Below are 20,747 nucleotides of genomic sequence, written 5' to 3'. Positions count from 1 at the left end.
TTCAGAGTTGAGACAAGGAGAAACAGAAAACATTTTGTCTCCGAAAATAGAAAACTTCCATACCCTTTTGTCCCAATAATCACAACGGTTTAAAACTATAAATCAAATTATTGTATCTCCATCTTGTTTGTGGTATTTACCATTTGACTTTAGCTATAGTGTAACTGGAACGCTTTACATACAAGTTTAGTAAATTTGCTCATCTTCTTTGGCCCTTTGTTTTTATGTCTGCACCAAACATAAACGTACTAATGAGATTCAAAGGTGCCAGAAAGTCAGTCTGTAAGGATTTGAAGCATCAAATACAGTATCTGAAAATGGTGGACTTTTGGCATCTCCAAGTATCTGTGCTTCTTTGCTCTCCATAACCACAGCGGCGCGACACGATGGACATGAAGAGTGGCACTTAAGCCACCTATCAACACAGTTGACATGGAAACCATGACCACAAGGAGGCAAAACCCTTAGAGCATCTCCACCCTCATACTCCATCAAGCAGATGGCACAATCCTTGAGCTTTTCATTGACTTCTGCAGTATACCAGACCTTTGGAAGTGACCGGAGAATGTTTTCCTCAAGGCCTCTGGGGTTTAGTAACCTTGCAAGCCATAGGAATGGCAAAGTAACCATGGAAATAAGAGAGGCTAAGATCCACAAGAAAGGAAGAAATATGATGACAATAGGAGATTTACCAATGAGAAACATGAACTGCGGAGACATAATGTCAAAACAGAATGATCAAAACTCGAATAACTACCGGGTTTCAACAATGAGAATATGCAGAATATAAAGACCTCAGGGTAGACAAGATGGAGAACAATGTAGTCAAGTCCTAATCTAGCATTTAAGTCTTCATTTAAGTAGTAACAACCCTTATCTCTATGACTGCTATAGATTACACACTTTAACAACCACACGGAACTCCAAATTGCTGGGCTCCTGGGTTCACCAAACTGTGAGTTCACACATCATTATTTAAACATGTGAGGTTGACAACTTGCTAACCTTTGATTGCAACTCGGCTGCTGCTCACCCCAGACTAATCTGTAATGAACAATACCAACTTCAAGTTAGTTGTTTTTGCACAGGTAGGTAATGGTTGAGATACTGATGGAATCGATTGGTCATGAGAAACACAGCACGTTTCTGATTATGGTAACCATCATCACAATTATTAGAAAAGCAATGTAGCTTTACCAATTGTCCAAAATCAAAATCTTCTACATTGTTCATAGCGTGATTTTGTGGAAGATAAGAAGTCTAATACCTCTATAGTGAAGAGTTAGGACGGTGTTTCGCTTCCTAAAAGCAATTATAGGTCACAAGTAATGGTCCAAACTCTTGCACATTGTTTAGCGTAGTGTTTTGGAAAGCAATGTCTATTTAAGAGTTAATTGACCAAAACAAAAACAAAATTGAATACAGACGTACGAGTCATTCATACCAAATCATGCTTCTCCTCAGACGCACACATTTGTTCTATGAATTTACAACAACAAAAACGTGATACAGACGCGCAACCAACAAAAGAGAAGAAGATGGGTTTACCAGAAAAATGTCAAATAAAATTCGTGTTCTTAACCTCATTCAAATCTGTTACCACTTCTGATTCCCCCCAACTCGTTGAAATTTTTTTTGTGTGGAAACAATCTTTTTTCAATGGCTTAGAGTATCTCTAATGGTATTGATATTTTAATTTCTGTTCTAGGATATTCTCTATGTGTGCCTTGGCCTTATGTCAATAGGATATGTAGTTAGACTAGATCTATGTATTCATATCCTTACCATATTGGTATTGTGTAATTCCCTATATAAAAGGCTCCTATCAATGAATAAGATGACTCTCTTGCTATCTCTTTGTCTCTACACTTTATTCTTCATCAACTTCTTAATTTTTGAGATAAATCCGAGTTTGAACGGAATACTTAAATAATTGACAACTTTAAAAATTAGTGATACAGCTAAATTTCTCGATGTAGGAGAGAGAAAATAACTAAAAACTAATCTTGACATCCAACTTCAGTTATGAGAAACAATCTTGACATTCAACTTGATATCCAAGAGTTAAGTAGATTAGAAATAAATCTCGACATATACCAAAACTTGAGTTATATTGTGTCATCAATTTCAAGCTACAAGACAATCACAGTAAGATTAGGAAATCACATTATCTTCTAAAGAAAAATACACTTGAATATATTCACACAGACTCTGTGTGTAATTTCATATACTCGCAGTGGGCACTTTCTCTAATCTTTGAACTTGATAAGATGATGACCCAGATCAGTTTTGCTAGCACACAAACAAACAAACAAACAAATAAAACTAGAGGGAATATAAAGGATATTCCACCGGCCAAGTACACAACCAGGGTTAGCACAAAAAGAGCAAATGTAAACCCAAGGATCGGCGAGGATTTATGTTCAGCTTCATAAGTTAGAAGTGACTTCTGCAGTTCTTCTCGAGTTAGAGGCTCAGGCCGATCCCTGATGGATGCAACAAAGCCTTCATATGACCTTGTAAGTCCGTTCAGGACGCAAGAAACAAATTCAGAATCATCTACAGGTGACCCTGCAGCTTCGAGCCCATCAGCGATTTCTTTAGCTGTTTCTAGGTATCTCTCTAGACTGGACTTACTTTCTTCCCTCACGTCCGGGGTTGGGGTTTTCTCCCGCGTCGTCGAGTGACGCTCTTTCCTCATGTCGAGGTTTGTTAAACGATTCCTGAGCTCACGTACATGAGTGGTTGCATGATCAGAAAGTAGCTTTTCCAAGTGTAACCACAGAGCTCGTCCGCTAGTGAAGTCTGCTGTGTTTGCGAGTAGGCTCACAGATAAACTTGAGTTGATCCAAGTTAGTAACGTTTGGTCCCTCTTGATCCAGTTGGTATGAGCTAGGGTTTCGCTTTGTGGTGGACACTGCTCTCGACCTTCTGCCAGGTCTAACATGTCAGAGGCTCTCAGAACTGAGATGAACAAGGATTTCCACAGAAAGTAATTCTCCTTGGTTGGTTGGATTGGCGGGAGGGTAGAAATTGGTTGAGCAGCTCCACCAGATTGGAGAAAGGTCGATGATGATGAGTAGGTAGCAAGTTCATGCTCAACGGGATACCCCATCACTGTCGAGTCTCGAGCTGTAGAAGCTAGCACTGATATTGGTTGCTGATGAGGAAGAAGCCTCAATTCTGTAATCATGTTTCATCTGTATACATGTATATATAGTGATCGATGGTAAACTAAAGATCGAGTTCGAATCACAGCAGAAGTAGAACTAAATACAGTGGAAGAATCACATTAGAACTAGAACTCCACATTTGGATAGGCACCACATTAGAACCATTATCAACTGGAATTTAAATATCTAATTAGCTCTATTAATCATTATTGAGGACTTAATTAGTTAATATGCCTGAGAACAAGTGATGGCTGCTGATGACCAAGTGATTAAAGACCACTGCAAACACTCATTCCTAATTATTCTTAATTTCCTCCACTATCCCAAATTCCCAATACATGAACATTATTACTACTGTAGCAATCTTAATTGTTCAATTATAGATTGCATAACAGATACTATTTGATCTTTTACGAAACAAGTAAATCATCAAAATATCAAGTGCAACAGAAAAGCCTTCATATCTGATATTCACATCCTGAATTAGGAATTATGGAGTGTGACTATATATTTTGGCTGATAAGGGTACGTGATACACAATGTACTAAGCTAAAAATAGTTTATATTCAAATATCTTGCAATGACAGCAGATATGCCTCGAAGAGGAAAACAATTTCCCGAAACTCCAATGAAAAACTCATAAAACCAAAGTTGTCAAAATGAAAATTGAAAATCCAATTCACAAAAGAGTAATACACCTCATTCCGGCTAAGACATGAAAACAGCAAACCTCTGGGCCAATAGAGCCACCTAACTCCCCTCCAGAATCAGCAACCACCCCAAAAGTCTAAAGCTGCTTCTTTACAATTTCATGAACTGGATTCATCTCCTAGGCCATGTAATGAATAAATTCACAACAAGACCAAGCTTCAGTGCTTCACCATTGTTATAACCAAGCCTGCACCAAAAAAGCCCCATGATCAAATACTTGGTTCCTTCCGCAGAAGCAAAGTAACCCAAAGCTCCCATCTACAAAGCAATGAAAAGTATGGTCCAAGTAAATGCAGCCATATTCCATTTAACATTAAGCTGAAATTCAGTGCCAGAATTTACATACTCAATAAACAGGAAAAGTTGATAAATATGAGATTTTTAAACACCCTGGATATATATGAGATTCATAAACCAATTGAATATTCACCTTCTCTTCCAAAAAACGCAGAGTTAAGCGGCATAGCCTCCCATTGCCCCAACTTAGTATAAGCCAGACTCATATTTATCACAGAAATTCTTCTTTCTAATGACATAAGCTTTGTACAGAGTACAGCACCAATTTAGGACTTCTTGTATCTTTTGTCAGATTTTTTTTTATAAAAAAAGTAATTGTTCTACTTTGTCGGAATACTACCTCGTTAAATACAGTCAGCAGAACATTATGGAATAAAGAGAGTTTCATACAAAGACAACACAACAAGATAGCACTTGCAGAACATACAACCGATGCTGATGTGATTTTACCCTTAATGGAGTAATTGTTCAATACTCGTTTTTGTTAACAGAAAAAACTAGCATCACCCGCCATAATGGACACATAAACAAATCGAAAACAAGTCCATAAAAGCTGAAACATAAACAAATGCATAAACTCCAAAGCACTATTATGAGAAGTCAGATGGCAATTGTAACTTGTAAGAGGTTTTTGTTTAGATAAAGCAATCAGATTATCAATTATACATTTGTTTTTACCTTTCATGCATAACAAACACATGAAGAAACAAAAGCCGTGCACATGAAGTTCACAACTATCTATAGAAGCAACAGCAAACAAAGAAGACTACAGAGGACTTGCCTAAGAGAGACATAAACCCTAGGCCAAAACAAATAACCCGAATGGCCCCTTCCAATTACACAAATGGAGAAAATATGGTCTTTATACTCAACTGAAACTGAAGCCCACAAAGCTGAAATTACGCAAATTACAGCCAAAACACTGCAACATAACTTTTACTTTTTTCTTTGCCAAAGACATTGTGATTTTCACTTAATGGCTAATACAGCAGAGCACCCTGCTGGAGAAACCCAATTCATCCCAGCAACCCTAAACAGATTTTGCCATAATTTTAATGCCATTTCACCATGTACAGAAACATGATCATCGCTATCTCCATTAAGCTATGGCATTAAAACATCTATATAAATATAACAATATATATATATATATATATATATATTATATATAAACGATGAAAAGAAAAATATTAATAGGTAAACCATTCCCAACAACGCTTTGAAACTACAAGTCTGAGACACATTAGATACTCACAATTCACAAAGGACTCGGCTCACATCCAAATCAGAAGCCAGAAAAACAACATGATGAAGACTGAAGCATAGCAAAACAGTCTGCATTGAATTTTTTATTAGCTTTACTTCTGTCACCAGCCTGAACTCAGCTCAATCAAACACATACATCACTCGTTTTCAATCTTTTTTGTTTTCAATCTTTCTTCGGATCACAAATGTGGGAACTTACTGCTAATTCTAAAGCAACATAAAGAGCTCACCTACGAGCACCACTCAAATCCCGAGAACAACTCCACCACTTCATCTGGGAATGCTACTAACAAGCCTAGCACCAACTCTGTCCAGCCTATTCACACTCGCCACAGCTTTCAAGTTCCCATCTTTCAAGAAAGCGGCCACCATCCTCTCTCCAATTTCCTTCCCCTTCTCGGCATTGTCCGTCACCGCAACCGCCGTGGGCCCAGCCCCGCTGATAGTGCACCCCAAAGCTCCAGCCTCAATGGCAGCCTTCTTCACCGCCTCCATTCCCGGAATCAGAGGAGCCCTCTTCGGCTCCACAATCTTATCCGACGACAACGCCTTCCCAAGCCTCGCCACGTCGCCTTGAAGCACCGCCGCCACCAGAGCTCCGGCCTGGCTGGAATTCCACACGTGGTGGGCCATCCCTATCTCCGTCGGCAGCGCCGCCCTCATCTTCTTCGTCGGAGCTTCGAAGTCTGGACTCACCAGCACAAATATCAGCTCCTTTTCTAACGGAAAGCTCAACCGGAGCAAATCCAACGGCTCATAGTTCTGGATCAGAACGAAGCCTCCCATCAACGCCGGAGCGATGTTATCGGCGTGGTAACCGGACACCTTCTCCTCCGATTTGAGCCCCGCGTGGACCAGCTCCTCCACACCTAATTTCCCGCCGAAAATCTCGTTGACAGCGACGGCTGCGGCGGCTGCGCTGGCGGCGCTGGATCCGAGGCCGCTACCCAAAGGCAGGCCTTTCTCGAGGGAGAGGGACAGGCCGACGTTGCGGACGCCGAGCATCTTCATGACCTCGATGGCGGCGATCCCGGCGCAGTTCCAGAGGGGATTCTTGCTCAGCTTCTTGGAGTTGTGGTCGCCGGAGATCTCGGAGATGGCGATCTCGCCGGGGAGGACTTGGGGGTCGACGGTGAGGGAGACGAAGTCGCCGAGGCCGTCGACGGCGCAGCCGAGGAAGTCGAAGCCGGGGCCGAGGTTGGCGACGGTGGCGGGGGCGAAGGTCTTGACGGAGGTGAAGAGGGGTTCGGGGTCGGCGGTGAGGATGGTGGGTCGGGAGGGGAGGGAGAGGTTGCATCGGAAGATGGGTTTTGGGTTTGGTGGTGGGAGGGGTGAGAAGAGCTTGAAGGGAGCTTGGTGGTGGCAGACAGCCATGGCTGACTCACTGTCACTGAGAGTTTGGGGTTTTTGGGGGGTTTAGACTCTAGTTTTGGGCTGCGCGACTAAACCCTCTCTGAGTTTTTTGAGGACTCTCTCTCTCTCTCGAGTTGTCAACGGCCTTAAAGTAAAACACTTTTGGATTTATATTTTATTTTTCGGGCTAATGCCATTTTAACTGTAAAAACCTTCAGCTGCTGAATAATCAACAGAACAATTTCTCAATTACAGGGAGATTATATGATGATATAGGTGCTCTACTACAAGCATCTGATTCCATACGAATTGCGTATACCAAAGGTAGTGCAAACCGAGTGGCATATTTAATGGCGGCTCACTCATCTTCTCCTATTAGAGGGATTTTTTATTGAGTAATGTTAGGTGAACCACCAAAAACTCATCTTACGTGACAGCTGACGTGGCATGTCTACATTAACAATTATGTGTTATTTCTAGTATTTTTAATTTTTATTTTTGTTAATTACAAAATTTCTTTTCATTTTTATTTTTTTAAACCCTATCATTTATCTTTTTAATCGTTAATACACCACAACAAACGTAGTTCTGCCCTAATTCCAATCCTCCTCTTATCTCACCCCTCCTCCCACCTCCTCATCAATTTAATTGATTAAGGAATTCTCAGTTTGATGTCGACCTCTCCCAAGATGCAGCAGGGCCGATGGTAGAATTAACGCAACAAGTGTCGAAGATGATACATTGAAAAATAAACTTTTCCGTCAATTAGAATTAGTAGATGCGTATGGTGAAATTGCCAATGGAGTAGTCTCTATCTCGAATAGGTGGTCTTATCATATTCCTGATGACTTGATTGAGATGTTGGTGAAGTGGTTATCACTCATTGATTCATTAAAGTTCTGTGTTGTGTGTACATCTTGGAGGGGAACATCGTCAAAATGGTTGATCATTGGTGTCAACAATCAACCATTTTCCATGGATCTTGAGAATTCCTTAATCGACTAAATTGAAGAGGGATGTGGGAGCGAATGAGTGAGACAAGAGCAGGCTAGGGTATTTCATAAAGATTTTTTTAAGGATTAGTTTTTTTGATCAATTTTTTTAAGGATTAGTAAGATAAAGGATATGGGTTAAAAAATAAAAATAAGAAAGTAAAAATGAAAAGAAATTTCGTAATTAACAAAAAAAACTGAAATTTGAAAATATTAGAAATGACACATAATTAATGAGTAGGCATGTCACGTCATCTGCCACGTAAGGTGGGCTCTTGGTGGTTCATCAAAATGTGATTCACCTAACATTACTTTTTTTATTTTTTTATTTTAGAGTTCCGTCTTTTATACAAGCTGTTGTTGCAGCTGAATTTCCCATTATGTAATAGTTTTGTTTCTCAATAAAGTTTGACATGTTTCCTTAAAAAAAAAAACTGTAAAAACCTAGTATCATTTGGTCAAATGGCATAAGTCTTTCTTTGTGAGTGTGAGGTCGTAAGTTTGACTCATATTAAACTCGTCGTTATATCTGAGTTTCACATTTCTTTCGAGCTGCAACGTGAGCAGCTAGGGTTTTCAAAAAATATAGGCGGGCTGGAGCTATTTAGGAGCAGTGGATCCATGAAACATGGTAGTCCATGTGGCAGCATGAACAAGCCGAAGCCAAAGGAGGAAATCCCTATTCTCTCAGCGCCCATTGCTTTTGAGATTAGTGTGATCTCGGAGGTGGGGAGGAGGGAGAGCTCGTTCCAACAGTTGAGGAATGAGGTTGATTGCGACGACATTACATGATTTTAGATTTTTGGTTGATTTAGAGGTGGAGGGGTACACCATGAAGGTCTTTAGGCCCTAAGCCTCTTGGTTGATTGATCTTAAAATTGTGTAATGTTGTAGCAGTTTAGTCTCTTTAGTAATTGAGTCAGTTTTGCTTCTGCTGAGTCTATTTTGTTTTTGTTGAGTCTTTCAATTCTTGTTCGTTTTCATTCAGCTTTGCTTTTGTTAAGACTTTGGTTATTTTTTAGTTGCATTCCCATTATAGGTGTAGAATCCAGTCATTGCGTAGTTGATGATTATATGAAGTCGTGTATGACCTTCAAACTTGATCTTGTAAGATCGTTATGATGATCATCAATGGAGTTATCCGTTTTCCTTAAAAAAATAAAAATAAATAAAAAATAAATAAAAACTTGTTTGTAAAAAATAGAGTAATCGTCAATTTATAATAATATCGTATGATAGATAAATAAATGTTTAGAACGTATGCATCTTCAATTCTTCAAATTTGAAAATATTACTAAACTTTCTAACACTCATCCAACGGTTCATGTAAAAGTCTTCATTTGGTCTTCTTCCCATAGCTATGTTAAGTATAGGCTTAATCAGATATAACAGTTAATGGGTAAAGCTATGAACTTTTTCAACCCAAAGCTACACTACAAAGTAGAATGCTCCAATCCAAAAACATATGTATACTTTGATTCTGCTTTAACGTTATGTGTATGCCATGTGGTAATCGAATCAAAGAGTCTAGATTTGGTCTTGTAGGTGTTTGTCAAGTGGCTGAAATTTGGAGTCTTGTTATACTACGAAGGTTTGAGTACGTATAAACTGCCAGAGTTGTAAGGTTTGTAGATCTTAATTCACTTGATTTAAGATATGGCAAAAGAGTCTGTGTTTGGGGGAAAAGAAGAGAAATGAAACAAATGAACAAGTTAGGTTGAATGACTAAATAAGATTGAGAACATGGAAATAGGAAAGGAGAAATAGAGGGCAGAAGTGACTCAAGTGAGGAGACATTGCCAATGCCCAATGGGGCGCGAAAGCATACCAAAACATTGCCAACGCTTTCGGCATTGCCAGGGATAGATCAGGCGTACTTATCTTCATTTCCAGAAGATGTTATGCATTTGTTCGGATTAGAAAGCGATGTGGCCGCAGATTGATGAGCAAGTTACTACTGTTGTAATGTTGATGTTCACAGAAGGTGACTGGACTACACACCAGTACATGTCAAATGTTAACAGATTAGCAAGCAAGCATGCACCCACGCTTTAAGCTTCATTGCTGTATCAGCAACTCAGCAAGGAAACACCTGCATGATAGTGATGATACCAAAACCCAAGCTTTTGAATGCTATAGTTTCAGCTCTCGAACACACTTGATCTTAGAAACCAACTCAATTCAACCAGTACCAAACATTGTTCTCAAAAACAAGCGGTAAAACCCCGTATATACCATACCACAATTCTCTTCTACACCCGAAGCAAGAAAAATTTAAGAAGCAGTTTCTCATATCCACATTTCACAACCTACTAACAATGAAATTGTTTAAAAGTTGTGTTCCACTCAAAATCTGCAGCCAAGCTTGGGATAGCTAAATAAAGCTACGACTACCAGGCCCTCTGGAAAAACTCATTAACACAGCTAAGCCATGATGCATGTGAATCCAGTTGGTACAATGACAACAAACATGAGAAAAACAAGCATTTCAGCTCAGTTTCCGATCCAAACCTCCAAACCAATGCTTGCTTCATTGGTCTCAGCCATAAAGGCTGAAGCAGGGACTATACCTGAATTCAACTCATTCAAGTCCTTGGACTAACAGCTTCACACTTGAGGTCACCCCATCAGCAACATGGGACTATGAAATTGACCACGTGAAGTTCTCTGACATGGAGAGGAGCCAATCATCCAGAATCACATCTCTCTGTTCAGGAATCTCAGGAAGCTTCTATTAGAGTGGAGAGGACTTCATACAAGAATGCTATCTTAGTCACTTCCTCAAGTTGCTGAAATTTCAGTTAGTGTGGTACCTGGGACAAAGGAAGATAACAAAATCCACAATTTCTAATATAAAGAGTGTAACTTTCAACCCAAGGCTGCTCTTACAGCATTATGATTGTCTATTCCAAGATCTCAAGTTTAGAACAAAGGTACTTTACTGAGATACTTGAAAGAGATTGAATATGAATAATTTGTAATTTCTACACAAACATGATTCTCAGAACAGTATGAAGATGGCTAGATTAGAATATCATAATCACTAACTCTGCTTATTTTCTGTACCTTATGAACAAAAAATTATATGTGAATACAATGACATCATGTACTTTGGTAAAAACATGGGAACTCTGTAACCCATATGAATTTTATATGAATACAAGTAAATCTTTTGGCACCTTACGTACAATTTTTATGATAGATTAACTGTCATCCACCACAACTATATTACAAAGTAAATAGTGGACAAAAAATTGAGGTAACAGACTAGTAATGAACCAAGAAATAACCTTCACTCATTGAGCATTCTCAAGGCCAGGATGATCAGTATCTCTTTCCCTGGGACATTGTGGACAAAGAATGCGAAAGGCAAAGCATCTTTCTTCTCATCTTCCACGAGGATTAACTAGCTGAGAGAACACAGCACTTGTTGCAGCATCTTCAGCGTCTTCGTCTGTGCCAGAGTGCCCTCCCTCGATCATACTCACACTGTTGTCAAATGGCTCAAGTGGTGTCAATTCAATATCCCGTATGTGGTTTGTGCTGTTATCTTCAGGTTCCATGAGTGCAGACGAAGTCTCCTCAAGCTGAAGAGCATATTCTAGATTCCACAAGACATCTCCCATTGATGGCCTATCAACACCATACTCGGCAAGGCACTTCTCAGCTGTCTCACCAAACTTCTTAAGAGAAGCTGGATTTACCTTCCCAGCCAGATTTGGGTCCATGATTTGGTCCAGCATGCCTTTCTTTTGCCAAGTCATTGCCCACTCTGCTATGTTCACTTGCTCTCTTGGAAGAACCGGGTTCAAAGCTGGTCTTGTACAAAGAACTTCCATTAGAACTACACCAAATGAATACACATCTGATTTCTCAGTGAGCTGCTGCCTTCTAAAGTACTCAGGATCAAGGTAACCAAAGCTGCCCTTAACAGCTGTACTAACATGAGTCTGATCTATAGCTGGACCTGCTTTTGAGAGGCCAAAATCTGCAACTTTGGCTACAAAGTTCTCATCCAAGAGAATGTTTGTTGTCTTCACATCTCGGTGAATTATGCTTTGAGCTGCACCAGTGTGGAGATAATGGAGCCCCCTTGCAGCCCCTATACAGATTTCAAGGCGTAGCTTCCATGATAGGGTTGGCAAATCTGTTCCATACAAATGGCTCCGGAGTGGTCCATTAGCCATATATTCATACACAAGAATCATCTCTGATCTTTCATCACAGTAACCAATAAGAGACACAAGGTGGCGATGACGAAGCTTTGATAACATTTCAATCTCGGTTCGGAATTCAGCAATACCTTGTTCGGATCTGGGGTTTCCTCTTTTAACAGCTACTTTTGTCCCATCCTCTAGTGTTCCCTTGTAAACTCTGCCAAAACCACCAACCCCAAGAAGTAGGTTCTCATCAAACTTGTTGGTTGCATCCAGGATTTCTTGGAACATGAATATGCGGCCAAGATTAGAGGAAGCTAATGAAATGCAGCTAGCTGTTGCACTCTTCTGTGAAGTTGTGGACATTTTGGTCATTGTCTGAGAGTTTCCATACAAGGGCAGAAGCAGCCATGGATGCCCTTGGTTAGGAGTAGTCTTTGACTTGCGAGATGCCAGGCAGCAATAAAAGAGAGCAATTATTGCCACAAGAGCTACAGCTCCTATGACACACCCAACTAAGATTACTATCTTATTACTCTTAGAGGGTGAACTGGGAAGGAGACTCTGAACTGACAAAGACCCATCCAAGCTCCCCAAGTCATTGCTGATCTTCAGAATCTCCAAGCCATTCAGAATTGCATTAGTGATATCAGCCATTGAATCTGGACCGACACTGACTGTCAAAGTATTTGAATCTGCTGAGGAGTTGGCAACAAAGTCCTTGTAATATGGCACATTCAAGTCACCAGTAATGGAAGAGAGGTCAAGACTTGAGAGCACATTGTCTGAATTGATGAAAAGATTGAAAACTAGGCTATTCAGTGCCTTGCTGACAATATCACAGAAATGTACCCGAACAAGATACAAATAATTTGGATCAGCTGGAAAGACCCAAGTTATGTTGAAATTTCCATTTGGTACATTCGCATCTCCCATGGCTTCAGCAGTGGCATAGACCCAATTAGGTGCTATCTCTGGTGTTACACTGACCGGATACTTTATGCTGGCAGGGTTGATTGATACATTCACTGCTGAGCTGTTGACATGGAGGTATTTCACATCATTCTCCCAAGTTCTTTTAAGGGTATCATTCTCAGCAGTGAGCAAAGGACCCCCCATGTTTAATCGGTACATAGTTTGAAGAGCAAGTGCCGAAAGACCACTAAAAGGAGCAGATGGATTTACAGCATATGCCTGATCAGGGATCAGTTCATCAGGGATAGAGACAACTTCAATTGCATTAACAAAAGCAACTGAATTGTTTGAAGGAATGATGGTTAGGGTCAAACTATCTGAAGTCACATTGATTGCATACTCCTTGAATAGATAAGAACCATTATAGTTCTGAAAAGTGAAGTTATTCAAGAGTACAAAGCTATCAGTGACCACTGTTATCGGAGCAGACGCCAAGTTCTGGACCGAATTTGCTAAAGGGTAGATATAAAGGCGAACCCAATGGCGGCCCTCTTGCTGGATTTTGAATTTGTAGGAAGATGTTTCCTTGAAAATTCGAGCAGATTGGTAAATAGGAGATGGGGCATTGGAACTGGAGCTAGCAACTAAAGAATTAGCACCTTTCAGCACAAGGGAAGACTGCAGTGTATCAGGAACAAAGGTTCGGCCTTCAAATGTGACATTTTCCGAAGAACCACAAGCAATCAAATAGTTATCAACAGGATTGAATAAACCAAAGGCTCCATGACTCATAGACACAACAATTGCCAGAACCAAAGCTACCCAACTGACTAGTTTCATCTTCACCATGATCAAATCCAACCAACCCACCAAAAGATCAGCAAAGCACAAGCCCCACTATCCCAAATGCCTAAACTCCACAACTTCAAACACCTCAGATCTATTGCACTCAATCCCAAATACCCAGTTCTTCTATACCAAGTAGGAAAATCCTAGCATTGCCAAAAAAGATAAAAGCATTAACAGTAGCTCCAATGTAGACCAAACTCAAACAAATCCAAGTTCAGCAACACAAACAGATAAACCAAAAAAAGATTTGAACTTTGTTAAAGCCATTACCTCAATGAGAGAGCAAGATTGAAACTTTTTGCAGCACAGAGAACTGGGTGTGCACTAGAACGTGAAGCCCACCATAGAAACCCATCAAGGTCTAAGCTTTTTAGTGCCGGCCACCTTTTCCAGGCTGTTGATGAGGCTGTCAATTACAGTGGCTAAAATATGGAGAGGACCCCACGAAAAAAAAAAAAAAGGAGAAAAAGAGTTGGATACGGAAATAGAACAACCTCAGACTCAGAGACAAACCAACCCCCACGAATCCAGCTGTTCTCTAAGATATTGTACTTAGAATCTTTAGGAACATTGTAGTTTAGTAATACAAAACGCCATGAAAGCTCATGTAACCGAACCCCGAGTGTTTTTTATTTTTGGTTTCATTTGTTTTCGGTTGAAAGCTATTTTATTTGTTTCTAAAATATGAAAGAGATTTCAGGACCAATTTTTAGGTACATTATCATTTAAGGGTTGGAACAGAATGGTCGCGGTGCTGCCTGGGCTTGGGACCATTGCTGAGACCCCACCCGCCATAACGCGGCTTTGGGAAGCAGAGAAGAAGAAGAAACTTCAGCGACCGCTGTCATGGGTTTTCAGTCATACCAAAAAAAATAAATACAAAAGCTTTTACTGTCATATGGGTGATGAGTGATGACAGTAAAACACAGAAAGAACTGTACTTTGAGCACAGTAAAGTGAATCTGTTTAGGTACATGTTGTACTTTTCCAGATATTGAGCACTATCTTAATTCAGGTATTCAACAACAACTTATCCATTATCGTTTTGAACTACAACTCATGCGCAATGTCACCATTTTCCTATGTCAATACTCAACGATAGGATGGGAGCTCAGTTGTGTGAGAGAGAGATGGAGACAGGAATAAGTTCTGGAAGAGATCAAGATGAAAATTGGAAGGCTTAAAACTTCAGCTGTGAAAACAAAGCTAAATCATCTAAGGAGAAATAATTGAGATCTTAATAGAATGTTAATGTAGTGTTAATTAGACTAAATTGAAAAATGTAACCAAATTGAATGTTAATGTAGTGTTTGTAACCATTGTTATAGAGAATTACTTTTGATTGAAATAATTGCCATACATTCGCCTGAAGATGAACACCACTTGATCGTGAGCCTCTTCTTTCAGGCCTGGCTGCTGAAGTTTTTAGTCATTCACTGATAAATGAAAGAAAATAACAATTATATCATCAAGAAAAAAATGCAACAAATATAGTCAAATTGATGTTTTCCAATATCATGACATACAGGAAGTTATTATAGCTAGGAGGATGACCACACAACAGAGGTGAACTACTATATGTTGATCAACAATAACAATTGACAACTCGTCAGATAGCAAATTGAGGTAGATTAATGTAAGCATGAAATAAAATAAATCGCCCCAGAATCCAATTTCAAGGACACAAAGAATAATGAAGCTCTTTCGAATAATATTATTATTGAAGATGAAGTACATAGACTTGAGACTAACGAGTCCAAGCATTACAATCAAACGTCCCTCGTTGTTTGTTAAGAATACATGTTGCATCGCTTCTTATCTCCAAAAACAAAATCCGGAGCTGCACCTGTATTTGTCTCTATCTTGATCGTATGCAATGAAGCTACGAGCCACTGCCTGATCCCAGTGCACATTGCAGTCCAGTCTTTTAGTGATGAAGTTCTGATCAAAAATAAATACGAAGGAAGATCCATGGGGAATCTTCTGATCACCAAGGTCGCGGATCCGTGTTCTACAATGAACAGCCAGACTTGAATTTCCAGTCAAATCATTGGTGATGTTAACATGCACTTTTGTATTAGCATCATTAGCATCACACACAGTTAAGAACAGCGCTAACAAGATTAGCATTGTAACATTTCTTGTGAACAATCCCATGACTACTGTTTAAGGGAGAGTGAATGAGGTGTTGTGTACCAAGTTTCTTGTCATTATCATGCCTTTATAGTGCTAGCTTGATTGATTTGAGAATATCAACTCCTATGGTCTGTGTGGACACATTTAACTGTGTCTGATTATACTTTATATAAAATCAGATTACTATCAAGATTAAGATTCATCAGATTGCTATCAAGATTTAGATTTATTGTGTTCACAGCAAAAACTAGTTTTCAAAGTTAGACACTACTTTTCGTATTGTGCATGATCAGCCTCTGCAGATTATTTTAGTTTCTTTGGAAGAGGTCACTTTATTGGACAACTATTATTAGATGAACATATTTAGTGATAGATATGACGATCTGCAAAGAGGTGTGCTCCATGATGTAAATGTTTCACTTCTTGTAAGAAATCTCAACAACACTGATCAGATCGGAAAAGAAAAACACACACAAAAACAACAAATAATACGATTTAACGAGTTAACCAAGTTTCATTATCAGGATTATGCAATATCTCAGAGTTGTTCATTTGTACTCTCTTGGATGTACTAGCATCCCTTGATTCATCTTCCTTTCCATTCCTATTAGATGATGCTATTTCCTTGCGTTTCCTTTTCGACTTGTTATCTTTTGATTGATCTTTCTTTTCATCAATGAATGACAAGAATGTGAGGCGGCGTGTTGCAGTTGTACCATAACTTGTGCTGCCATGGCCAGAAGGCTCTAGATCAGATTGGTGATCATCTTCAGGGGAACGCCTGAGGTACTGTCGAAAAGCCAATGAAAAATGAATGACTAGAGCAATGACACATGCAGTGCCACATATTAGGAACAGTCCCCAGAAGCTTTGTAGTTGAAGCTGGTCTGATACGTCGTCAGAGGTTTGTGACGCACAAGTCTTTTTTGACAACCATTTCTCATGAATTTGCTGAAGCTCTCCGTTCTCTGATAGAGTGAGAATGGCAGTTGACATGTCTATGGCTAAAGGAGAGTCTCTTGGAAATGCCTACAAAATTAGATACATATAACAAAAAAGTAAGTTGATATTGCTTTCTTGCCAGATACTTCAACATGCAGGATTCTATCAGATCAATCAGGCAATCAGGGTGAAGTCCGGCAATATAACATTTTATAATGTTTAGCTAAAGAAAACTTCCCAATGAATTAGCATATAACCAGAATATGTTTTAGATAATCATCAAAATTCAAGTTGATAGACCATTCAGCAAATAAAAGTTTGGAAAATTGAAAGTAACACGTAATTGTATATAGGAAGATGCAAAGCAATTATGTTGAGATACTCACAAATCCCCAGCCACTTTTGGTGAATTCTGGCCCTCTGATTGAGAACATGCAGTTATCTGAGAGGAAGAGTTCTATGTAAGGTCCTTCATCAACCACAGCAGCAACAGTTTTATTCTTAAGGGCTCTTGCATATTCTTCTGGTGAACCGAGAGGAACCAGTCTAGAGTTTGGGATGTTGAGTTCCTCAATCAGATAGTTTTGAGCAAAAGACCCTACTTGGAATCCTATAGGCTCAGTGCTAGATATTAAGGTATCAATGCCAGTGATAGGTGACGATAATTGTTGTATTGTGAGCATTGATGTTAGGCTAGCTGTGTAGCTTGAATTGATTATCAGAACTATAAAAAGCCAGATGATTAGCACCATTCTCCCTAGTAAGCTCACAGTATTTTCTCCTGAAAGATCAAAAAATATTTTCAACCAAATTTATTCGTACGTTGGAAGACATAATTCAGTGCCAGATCAGAAGACTTACTATGAGCAAAAAACATAGTGGAGAAACTAAACCTGGAAAATAAAAGGAAGCCAGATAAATCATAGAGTAGAGATTAGTACATAACTACATATGCAAAGTCTGTATATTGGAATGGTCAATGTACTAAAGTAATGCTTACCATAAAATTGTGCCAATCTGTTTCCTAGGAGGGCCACGGAACTCATCATTTATTCTATGTTCAAGAATCCACAGGACTGATCCAACAATTAGGAAGAAAGCCGCTGTGATACCCCACATCAATGGAGAAAACGGCTGCATAAATGCCCAAGCTCTTGAGTTTGATCTCCTAAGTGGTGCCACCACTACTAGCCCTGACTCTATATATGGCTGACTGAAATCCACAGTCTTTGTTCGATTTGCAACTATTGCAATGTCACCAACAGCAGCATCAAATTTCTACAGAAGAAAAAAAAATTGATCATCTTTTTTTTATTTATTTTTTATCATTTATATATTGCTGTGACAAAATAAGCAGTCTCCACGTTGTAAGTTTTACTTACACCTGAAGCAACCATGTTAACAAGCTCATCGTAGCTCGGATTCTTGTGGCCATCACCAAACAGTTCAAACCTATGTGGAAGTGCATAGGGAAGCAATTTTATGGCTGCAAGGAAAATGTCAATGCAGTATCCTTTAACTACATCTGTACCATTTTGTCGTGACACAAAAGCACGATAGCCTACTCGATTTGGTACTCCAATTCTCAACTGCTTCCCGTTGTTTGGAAAAACCCACCCTCGAGGCTTTTTTGTTGTTCCTCCAGGCCATACAACAACACCTAGATGTTGGTTTGAACTAGACCAGTTAGATGGTGTTTTGGGGGGCACAACAGATAGCCCTGAATTGTTATACCAGTATCCAACCTGTTGATAACCATTTTCCATTATGTTAATGATATCATATGAAGGATTCACTGGAGACCTGTCTGAATGAAAAGCCAGTGGACCAGTGAGACCGGTTGTGTTGGTTTGCAATATGTTTTCCAGCAACTGCTGGCCACCATCAAAAATGCTTAATGCAGAAAGGTTCATAATGCCTCCCCCATAACGAGGTATACTAGTATGCTTGGAGAAGGAAATGGTACCTCCCTGATCCAAAAGCAAATTGACAGCATGAGCAATAATCCAAACAGTGTCGTAGGCATATAGACCATAAGGGTTCAACCCAATAGTGCCATTACTCAATTTCTTCCACCTTGAAATGAAAGCTCTTTTCCTTTGTGAATCCGGTGTGTGTGGACGAAGAGTGAGAACTCCTTGGATGGAATCTTTAGTCTTCTGAGGAAGTGGGGATTTTGAATCCAAAACTGTGGACAACCAAGAAGTAGCTATCCAGACATATTCACTCTCCATCATCCCAAGTTCCTTTGCAACATCAAAAACCAAGAGGCCTGTTCTCGAGAATGTGTGCAGAACAATTACTCGAGACTCCATTATCTGAATCTTTACCAACTCATTCTTAACTTGATCTCGAGTTGCTGTTGGATCAGGTGGAAGTACTGCCTTGTAAGAAATCTTGTGCGTTTTTTCTGCAAGCTTATCACCTAATGCAGTGACACCATTTCGGCTCTGATCATCATCAGTAAAAAGTGCAACCACCTCTTTCCAACCAAAATAACTAACAATGTCTCCAATAGCATTCATCTGGAATTGATCATTTGGTGCAGTTTGAAGAAAGTAAGGGTACTGCAGGCTTGTTAGAGTGGGATCTAGTGCAGTGAATGACAGTAACGGCACGTGTAGTTCATTTGCAAGATGTGAGATTATATGAGCCATGACAGAAGTTTGGGGACCAATTATAGCCACTGTATCAGACTCCATGTACTTTAGTGCTGTGATCAACAATAAATGTAAACTGTAACTACATATGGTCAAACACAATTGTTCCAAGTAAAAAGTAGGCATGCAGAAGCAAAATTGTATACCTCCAATGATGCTGAGAAATCCACTGTAGTTTGAATCATGAATAGATACAGAAAATTTTGTTCCGCTAAGAATGCTTGGATCGGCATTCACATCCTCCTCAGCTGCCTTAATGGCAATCTTGGACACTCCTCCATTTATGGTGCTTACTGCAAACATAGCTCCAATGTTCACAACAGCAGGTCTTGATGCTCCTTCTGTGAATCTTCCAACACAGATGATGAGGATTGCCAACAGGCAAATGCGATTCATTGTGGTATTACAGTACTGAGAACCTTGCTAAGTTAATTTCTTATATTGAAAGTTTGAAACAGAATGAACAAATGGAACAATAAAATTCAACTTCAAAATCAGATTAAATATAGTTTTCTATGGTAGTTTTATCTACAAGCAACTTAAAACTCAAACTGTAGTATTTTCAATTGGGAAAGAATCAAAGAAACAGCTAGCACCACCCAATTTCATACACTACATATAGTTCTTGGTGCTAATGAAGTTTTCCAGGAGAAGAAGAACTGCCAATTTGAAGCTTAAACAAACAGAGCTAAATACAATAGGTTATCAAAGTTAAAGGACTATGCCAAAACCCAAAGTGAAGACAGTGAAACAAACCAAAAGCACAAATCTGTCTCGATTCTAAAGCAAAAATTTATGTGCAGTGCCCACCAAAGATCACCACAAAAAAAAAAAGTAGAAAAAAAAAAAACAATAATTCAGGAGATTCAGAGGGGATAGAAGAAAGGAACAAGAAGTGGAGCTGGTAACTCTGGGTCAAACAACCACCGCATTCTAAAGAGCAAGAGAATACATTTTATTAATTAATATCTAGTTGCATACAAAGACAGAAAAAGGAACAGAATTGATTAGACAAATAAGGCAAAAACAAAGGTGAAGAGCCACTAAAGTAAAGCTAGAATAGCAAAACTCACAAGAAGAAGAAGAATCCCATTGCTTTCCTTGCAGTGCCCAAGTTGCTTCAATTATTAAAATGCCATGAGAATACTTCAGACCAAAGAAGGAAAGCAACTTGCAACTTGGGCTAGTGGGTTTCCACAGGGTCTTTTGTGGAGGGGCACTGTTTGTGCTCATCTTTTGTTTCAGTCAATCTTTGGAACAAGTGCATGGCTGAATTCTTTGTCCCTTTGATTGCTT

General features: G+C 39.4%; 4 protein-coding genes across 4 annotated transcripts; all 4 read right to left on the bottom strand.

Annotated features, from left to right (window-relative positions):
• Positions 1 to 258: 258 nt before the first annotated feature.
• Positions 259 to 3,896, bottom strand: LOC101311828. The gene is made up of 5 exons (XM_004292262.1): positions 3,872 to 3,896; positions 2,364 to 3,200; positions 1,006 to 1,044; positions 795 to 885; positions 259 to 708 (listed from the first exon to the last, which is right to left on the bottom strand). The coding sequence occupies exons 2-5, from the start codon at positions 3,191 to 3,193 to the stop codon at positions 259 to 261; spliced, it is 1,410 nt and encodes a 469-aa protein (XP_004292310.1). The 5' UTR covers positions 3,194 to 3,200; positions 3,872 to 3,896.
• LOC101311541 (homoserine kinase-like) lies at positions 3,612 to 6,821 on the bottom strand. Its single transcript, XM_004292261.1, has 2 exons — positions 5,678 to 6,821; positions 3,612 to 4,071 (listed from the first exon to the last, which is right to left on the bottom strand). The coding sequence occupies exon 1, from the start codon at positions 6,819 to 6,821 to the stop codon at positions 5,718 to 5,720; it is 1,104 nt and encodes a 367-aa protein (XP_004292309.1). The 3' UTR covers positions 3,612 to 4,071; positions 5,678 to 5,717.
• Positions 6,822 to 10,905: 4,084 nt separating this feature from the next.
• LOC101303757 (receptor-like protein kinase THESEUS 1-like) lies at positions 10,906 to 14,032 on the bottom strand. The gene has a single exon (XM_004290025.1). The coding sequence runs from the start codon at positions 13,711 to 13,713 to the stop codon at positions 11,179 to 11,181; it is 2,535 nt and encodes an 844-aa protein (XP_004290073.1). The 5' UTR covers positions 13,714 to 14,032; the 3' UTR covers positions 10,906 to 11,178.
• A 2,288-nt stretch (positions 14,033 to 16,320) lies between these two features.
• Positions 16,321 to 20,333, bottom strand: LOC101303466 (glutamate receptor 3.2-like). The gene is made up of 6 exons (XM_004290024.1): positions 19,598 to 20,333; positions 18,174 to 19,504; positions 17,792 to 18,069; positions 17,653 to 17,684; positions 17,178 to 17,572; positions 16,321 to 16,878 (listed from the first exon to the last, which is right to left on the bottom strand). The coding sequence occupies exons 1-6, from the start codon at positions 19,845 to 19,847 to the stop codon at positions 16,345 to 16,347; spliced, it is 2,820 nt and encodes a 939-aa protein (XP_004290072.1). The 5' UTR covers positions 19,848 to 20,333; the 3' UTR covers positions 16,321 to 16,344.
• Between the last annotated feature and the right edge of the window lie 414 nt (positions 20,334 to 20,747).

The sequence above is a fragment of the Fragaria vesca genome, linkage group LG2 (genome assembly GCF_000184155.1).
Source record: "Fragaria vesca subsp. vesca linkage group LG2, FraVesHawaii_1.0, whole genome shotgun sequence".
Taxonomy (NCBI): domain Eukaryota; kingdom Viridiplantae; phylum Streptophyta; class Magnoliopsida; order Rosales; family Rosaceae; genus Fragaria; species Fragaria vesca.
Note: the sequence above shows the minus strand (reverse complement) of the source record. Positions and strands in the feature narration are given on the sequence as shown.